At 37.8% G+C, this 7,903-nt stretch overlaps 1 protein-coding gene across 3 annotated transcripts in view; it reads right to left on the bottom strand.

Moving 5' to 3' along the window:
* Window positions 1-5,013, bottom strand: part of Usp32 (Ubiquitin specific protease 32) — a 63,703-nt gene extending 58,690 nt beyond the window's left edge. For 2 of the 3 annotated variants that reach the window (XM_065231187.1, XM_065231186.1), the window contains exon 1: window positions 4,463-5,012. In XM_065231187.1, coding sequence (XP_065087259.1) covers window positions 4,463-4,520 — 58 coding nt within the window. In that variant the 5' untranslated portion in view covers window positions 4,521-5,012. Of the gene's footprint in view, window positions 1-4,462 lie in introns of all 3 variants that reach the window. The other variant, XM_065231188.1, reaches the window with a different exon arrangement.
* Window positions 5,014-7,903: the final 2,890 nt, after the last annotated feature.

Genomic DNA, 7,903 nt, shown 5'->3' on the forward strand with positions numbered 1-7,903 from the left:
AGTCCCATCAGGGGATAGGAGACCTTAGGCCAACCACCTACAAGAAGGCCAACAAAAGACAAGAAGGAAGATGGTTATAAGTTAGGTATTACCTAACAATTTTGTGAAACTATATACGGTGACTTACCTTTGATACTTCATCATCAAAGGTAAGTCACCGTATATACTTTCACAAAATGATAGCAGTGGCGTCCCGTAACCTCACTTTTTACCTGTGCACTACCTTTCAAAACTAGATTTAATGCCATATGCATACTCGAATCGGCTGAAAAATATACTTAATCTTCTAGTTTGCTTGATATCTATCCATTGCAAGCAATATTTTGATAATTGTTTATGTTTTGAGAGTTGGTGCACAGGTAGATTGAGGTTAAGGAAATACACAGCATACAATTGGCAATTAATTTTAATATCACATCAAAGTGGATGCACTTCAATCGTGTCGAAAATATGGTGTAATATTACTTGCCAAAAATGACAAAATTATCATTAAAACAGTGCATGAACTGACATTACACTGCTTTTACTGAATTTGTTTATTTTTGAGGCCATAAAAATTACATGATATTTTCGACAAGTGCATCCTCTTGGATGTAATATTAACATTTTTTTTTTGCTGTGTATAAACCCATTATATTATTATATGAACCAATAAATGATGGGAAGGGGAGGGACTTCCAGGGCACCCAAATTGAAGCGATTTGCATGAGGAGAGTGAAATTGTCAACTCCCTGTTGTGGAAACGGGCGGGCTCTTCTCAATACTATTTGGAACATCCTTCTGCCGGACGGCTCGTTTTTTGACCAATTGTATGGCTGGAAGGAGATTCTCTATCATCTCGTGGAGGCGTATAGGTGAATTACCTATCGATCCACCAAAACCGTGTGACCACCCCAGTGACATGTTGAGGACAATCAGAGGTTATTAGGCTTGATCAAATCAAACAGTGAGGAGCGCTCACTGCTATTGGACTTAGTTTACGTGCTACAATGAGTGGTAGACAAGGAATCAAAAATATCTCCAAATGACAAAATAACAAGCGATCAACGAACCGAATAATAACGCTATGTCAGAAGTGGAAAACAATAATGATATAATCTTCACCGTTCTTTTTCATGACAAGCAGCTCGTGCGACCCAACTCATTCGGGGCGGTAGAAGGAAACGAGCAAATTGTTGGCAAGCTGCTTCACGAAGTAAAGCGGAAGATGATACACGTGTGTTAATGGGAATTTTTTTGTTATGTCTTTTCCCGATTCATATCAAGCTATGTCCTCATCCGTGTATATTGCAACAAAGCAGGCAAGCAATATATCATTATCCTTCTACCACTCGGATCGAGCTTTGTTACAGAGCGAGTTTGTCATGGTAGTCGTAGCAACCGTTTTGTCTGTATCGTTGGTTGCTTTATGTGTTTGGATTCGCTGGTGGTAGACAATTGTCAAACATTAATTATACTGTTAGTTAAGTTAAATCCACTGTTCATTGAGTAAGCATGAATAGCGAAGAAGATAAAGTTGGATGTATTTTAAAATGCTTGAAATTATTGAAAAGGTTTCTTGGCGTACTTCAAACATACTCTATTCAAATTTTGAAGAATTCCAGGTATTCCAGATTTTGTAAGGCAGGTTCCCACAACATGTCCAAATATATCCAGGGCACTTTATGTATGCACCATTGAAATTGTTTTTGAATTCCCATGTGTTTTGAGGAGTCGTATATGAGTTTTGGTCCAAGTCAGAAACGGACCAATACCCTGGGCTAGCCGGAACATGTCCGGATTTGGCGAATGTGGTCCTGGGTACTTAATATAACCACCATTGCACTAGGTTTTGAATTCTCATGTGATATGAGGTGTCGCATGATGGTTTTGGTCCAAATCAGACATTAGCCACTTCCCCTGGGGTATCCTCCGGACGGATGCAACTAATTTCGATCTATTCCTAGATCTTCTTTTTAAGTTCTCATGTGATTTGAGATGTCACATGATGGGTTTAACATGATTCAAGCCGTTTCTAGACACACGACCCATATTCACCGGAACATTTAAAACCAGTATCACTTTATTTTGTTACATTCGTTCCCCTTTCCTATGAGTATTTTCCTGGGACAAGTCTTTACATACAAACATACAAGATTGTGAAATTTAATTAAAATGTTTACGTTTTACCTTACGGACAGGGTATACATACCGCTAGGAAAACCTACTTTCGATCCGAGGCCCGAAGAGGCCAAGTGTCATATACCAATCGACTACCCTAGTAGGTTGTAGAAACTCCTATACAACTTATTCCAGTCATAAACAAGTTTCTGCATCTTTAGGTGTCGGAAATGTGCTACTCGGGTAATGTTTGTCTGTCACCGTAGCGTATTTTGTCATACCTAATCCATGACCGGTCACAACTTCTAACCCCCCCCCCCTTCAAATGTTCCTTTATTTATGCATGATCCCCTAGTAAGAAGGGTCAGATTTCACCATAGGTGGATTATCCCGGATTTTTGCCTTTTTTTTGAAGAATCCCAATAAATAAATTTAGCCCCTCCTAGGATTTTTTTCTAAGTTACGCCAATGAATATTGTCAGATAAAACTGTATTTGTATGCTTATCTGTATATTCTTCTTAGTCTGGTCTTGGTTCGTACTCGCTGCCTCCAAGATTAAATCGGGTAAACATCGAACTAAAGATGCTGAATTTATAAAGAGACGACATGTCAAAATTGGAACAATCGATTATCTGTCAAAGTCATAGGAAAAGTTATTCCAATCGAGCACAAGACCTGTCAAATGGGTAAGATGTCGCCTCTTTACCCAATTAATTCTCTTTACATCAAACTATCCATCTGTTCAACTTATGATGCTTTCACGGTATACAAGCCACCAAAAGCGATATGCAAAACAAAACAAATTCAGTTAATATTGTTGGATTTTTGATCAGGTTTATATTTTACTTACTCTTTTGTGTTACGGTAATAATTATTTACTTTTTTTTACAGTTCAGGGTCCTGTCTTGTGCAATAATACTCACTCAAACATATCTGAGAATTATGCAAGTGCTAATAGCGGCTAAGTGCAATAAAAGTACTTGGATGGGTTTCAGCCGCATGTCATTTATTGACAGTTGCAGCAAAGTCTACACTGTGAAAAAAAGTTGTAAAACTTATTGAAGTTAATTCTACATGGCTTGTTTAAACTTTTCGTGGATTAAAATCAACTCACTCTCGAGAATTGCTTATCTCATCATTATCCAGTGGCTATCTGTATCTCGGCCGAGTAATGTACTATGTAAACAATGTGCGTCACGTTTTGGTCATTTAATGTCCGTTTTTATGAGTAATCGTACCACATGGCAGTAGTCCGAGTCCGAGTGATGGTACTATTGCAGCTATCTAGAGTGCGTTTAGTAGCTTCACTGAACAGATCCGGGTGACACTGGTGATTGTAAATTTATCTTCACCAAACGAACCGTAGGACTGGCTTCGTTGAGTGTTTTTCTGCTGCCCTAACTGTATGGGTTTGATGTTCTTTCCATAAACATTTACACTGTGATAAGCTACATCCGATTACGCTCCGAAATTTCGTATCGCTAATTTATTGCATCCATTGAGGCAATGTTTACGTTCGTTCATTACTGTACAGTTCTCACTTTTTTTGCTCACATGTGGAAAATTATAAACGACCATTGGCCACTTTACCGAAATGACTTTCGATTAAAAAATCAGTCCATTTACTATCATGGGACAAAAGAGACACAGTTAACCACATTAAAACCGCTGAAATGTTTATTCTATTTGCTCACCACGGGATCAATTTGTATGACTTAATGGGTCGGCTCTAGTATTGAATGACACAACATCATACACTTTTTTAAATGTATGGGCGATCCATTGTTAATCGACGACATACATAAATAAATAAATAAATTACATTTATTCTGAATTTTCTATTCATGAATTATTGGAGCACAGATAAAAATGAGCCTGTTGTGATAAATTAGTGATGAAAAGAATTTGATGCATTTAACAAAATACGGCCCAAGACTTCAACTAAAATATTGTAATGTTCCTATTTAATGTTAAAAAAGGCCCATTTCATTATCACTGTAATTTGTTCTAAAAACGTCCTGGACGAAATTCTTATCCCCTCCACCACTGCCACCCACCAGCATTGATAGCGGAATTCTCCATTAGTACTCTCTCGCTCTCTCGCCACTGCTTTTTTTTATCCATGCACCTTCTCGAACTCGAACCTGTCTCGAGCTGTCGTCATTCGCATACTCACACATCCGAACTGTCAACCACAGCTGTCCGCACACCTTCAATCTGTATTTGTATCTCACTCCAACACTTTATTGCTCCCTTCATTCAAGTCTTGCATCAATGCATTTATAAATGGTGTCTACCCCAAAGAAAAAAAACCCAATCGAAAATTCCTTAACAAGAACCCCTCTGTACTGTCTTACTTACCCCTTTTCACTGCATCTTCGTAGCTTATGCAGGACGGTTTAGAATCCTTGGCACCCATTTTCCTGATCCAACGCCACCAATGTAGCTCTTTGTCGATTTTGAATTTGCTTCGCTGCAGCAATTGCAGCTAGAAGATCTCCATCGAATGTTGCTTCCTACGGTGCACTAACTTGGGCTTTAGTTCTTCGGGGGACGACTTGGGATTTTCCCGTGATTCGAACCCACTCTGCATCACATATCAACAAAAGCAATAAACACGACTCGATCAGTCATCATCATCTTCATCTCACTTTTGTGTTATTTCCTTTTGGCTTCTTCTTCAACAATACAACAATTGATCACTCTGCTGCTTCTCTTCACTACTACTTGATGTGTTGCGGCTCTCTCTCCCTCTCTCTATCTATTTCTGCCTGTGTGTTGCAGCACTATATTTGTGCTAGATATACCTACTGTTATTAATTGCACCTTTGATTCTTCATGTTTGTTGTTTTCACTCTTCTGTTCCACCTATAGCACCTGTATAATGTAAGACACACAAAGGTATTTAAATTAACTTGTTTTTTTTTGCCTTCGATTGGTCGTACGTTCTCGTTGCTGCCAGTGCTGCCAGTTTGATGCAATTTGTCGTAACAAAAAACAAATAAGTTTAAAATTACATAGGTACCCGTCTGGGGGGCATCACGCACATAACGGTTAAATGTTAAACAATCAATCAATCAAAGGAAATTCTGAGGAGAACTCCAAGGAAGTATCGATAAAAAATCTAAGTGTATCTAATTCTATTGACAGCTCAAAACAATTCTTTGATGAATTTCAAGCTAGTTAGTAGAAAGTTTCAAAGGTATTCCTAGGAGACTTTTTAAGAATTTCGAGTGAACTTCAAAGCATTTTCGGGAAGAACTTTGAGCATATTTTCAAAAAAAAAAAATCTGTCGAGAACTCCAGGGAAATTGGGAAGACATTGATTTCCGAGAAGAATTCCAAGGGAATCTAATTTTCAGAATAGTTCCAAGGGAATTCTAAGGAGAGTTTACAAGGAAATTCCAGGAAATTTTCTCAAAGGCATTTTAAGAATTCTGACAGTAGCGTCCCGTAACCTCACTTTTTACCTGTGCACCAACTTTTAAAACAAGATTTAAAGTCATATTCATACTCGAATCGGTTTAAAAATACACTTAATCTTCTAGTTTACTTGATATCTATCCATTGCAAGCAATATTTTGATAATTGTTTATGTTTTGAGAGTTGGTGCACAGGTAGATTGAGGTTAAGGAAACGCCACTGAATTCTGATGTGAATTTTTTCCTTTGGTTTGTTTTTTCCGTCGATCTTGTTTTCCGTGCTGAGCACCAATGCTACCGACGTGCCAGGAAGGCAGCTCCCACACCTGGACCCTACCTATCGACCCATCAACTCATGAACCGGGGACCAACGGCTTTACTTCCCATCCGAAGGAAGGCGTGATCAGAGATGTTATGCCTCAGAACATCCCGGCGGCGCCGACTGGGATTTTACCCAGGCCTGCTGGGGTGAGAGGTGATCACGCTTACCACTACACCACCGGCGCCGTTATCTGATGTGAATTCCAAGGTTATTTTGGGACAATACTTTAGGAAACCTGGGGTGAATTCTATGGGCACGAGACTCATGAGGAAAATTCCTAGATAATTCTGATAATAATTTCATGAAAATTCTGAGGATAATTCCAATGGAGTAGTTTGGTAAAGAGAGATGATAAAACCGATTTGTACCTTCCTTAAAAGTTGTCCTAGCTCGCTATCCTACTATCTATATGCAATTTTCACACTGCCGTAATCTAAACGGAACTATCAATTCTATACTTTCATCTCCTCCTCATCTATCGTATAAAAATTACCACTTGAGTCTTTTATTCGAAATTAGCATCAAATTAGCACATAGTTGAAGTAAATCGTTGACTTCACGCAGAAGTAATACTAAACATATACTTAGTGAAAGTGCTTATAAGACCATTTTCTCGCGACCAGAAACCTACATTCGCAAACCTAGCAAACAATCGGGTAGAGGATAATTTCCCCTACCTGTTCATTTTGTTGGTTTGCGTTGGCGGACTTTGGTTCGCGAGAAAATTGCTTTACAATGTTTGTTTACAAAATGGAGTTGAGGCCATTTCAATTGTTGGTCTTGAATTTGCATCTAATTACTTAACAAACCAGTGCCAACATTTCAAAGGGGCGTAATTGCTTTTGTAAACAATGACTTTAGCCGTCAATCTCTCGCGAATGAAATCTTACCTCTCCAAAATGACAATGCTAACTGGTAAAGGAAACATTTCTGTACCTGCTGGTGTAATTATTTTTCATGAGTGAGCTTTTATTCACGAGAAATCGACGGCTAAAGCCATTGTTTACAAATGCAATTACGCCCCTTTGAAATGTTGGCACTGAAATTATCTCCAGTAGGCTCTTTGTTTCACGCTGCAGTTCCCTTAAAATTCTTAATTAGGTTCGCTGTATTATCTATGAATTCCCAGAAAAAATATTCTGAAATAAACTCCTCAGTATTCACTAGTACCTTCTGAAGTTCCTATGGAATTATCTTCGGAATTCCTTCAGTATTCTCGTAAATCCCTTGAAATGCTTCTCCGAATTTCTTAGGAATTTTTCTTTGTTTTTTCTTGAAATTATTTCAGAAATAGCCTTGATACTCTCCTAAATATTCCTTTGAAATTTACCTCAAAACTTTGTTAGAATTTTTTTTTGTAACATTCTTTGAAATTCCTTTTATAATCATCTGCAGGGCTGGTAGCGATCAATGCTGTCAAAAATAGTGATTTTAGTGACCATGTTGAAGAAATAAGCGACTTATACTTGTAAAAAAGTGACTAAAAAGTGACCTAAGGGAAGAATGGGGATGCTAAAAGGAAGATTACACTTAAATCTGAGAATAGCTCCAGATCTTCAAAGAAATTCGGAAAATAATTCCAGAAGAGATTGCCAAACAAATGAAAATGAATTCTTAGGAGGCTTTCAATGTGAGTAGAACTCCAAGGGAAAGAGTGAGATTAATAAATAAATCTGAAATGAATTCGATGAAAATTCTGAGAATCTTTCTATAGGATTTCTTACTGAGGAGAATTTCAAGGTAATTCCTGGGAAAATTAAAAGAAAATTAGATTCGAAGGATAGTTGCGGGAAGTATACTATCTTTATTCTTGTGATATTTTTTAGAGAATTCAGAGAAGCGTTTCAAGTGAATTTATGAAATAATTATATGAGACTTTCGGGAGAACGCGAAATTTCATGAAAAATCTCCGTTAAATATGTAATGGACTATTCTGGAGGTCTTCAGAACAACTTGAAAGTTCCCAAAATATTCCTGAAGTTAATGAAACTGCCTGGAAGTTCTTTTGTAGTTTGAGAAACTAGCCTGATGCTCGCAATACTTCTCATCATTGCACAG

Source organism: Ochlerotatus camptorhynchus, unplaced genomic scaffold (genome assembly GCF_037179485.1).
Source record: "Ochlerotatus camptorhynchus isolate MF236.1 unplaced genomic scaffold, CSIRO-AGI_Acam_v1.1 ptg000344l, whole genome shotgun sequence".
NCBI classification, from domain to species: Eukaryota; Metazoa; Arthropoda; class Insecta; order Diptera; family Culicidae; genus Ochlerotatus; species Ochlerotatus camptorhynchus.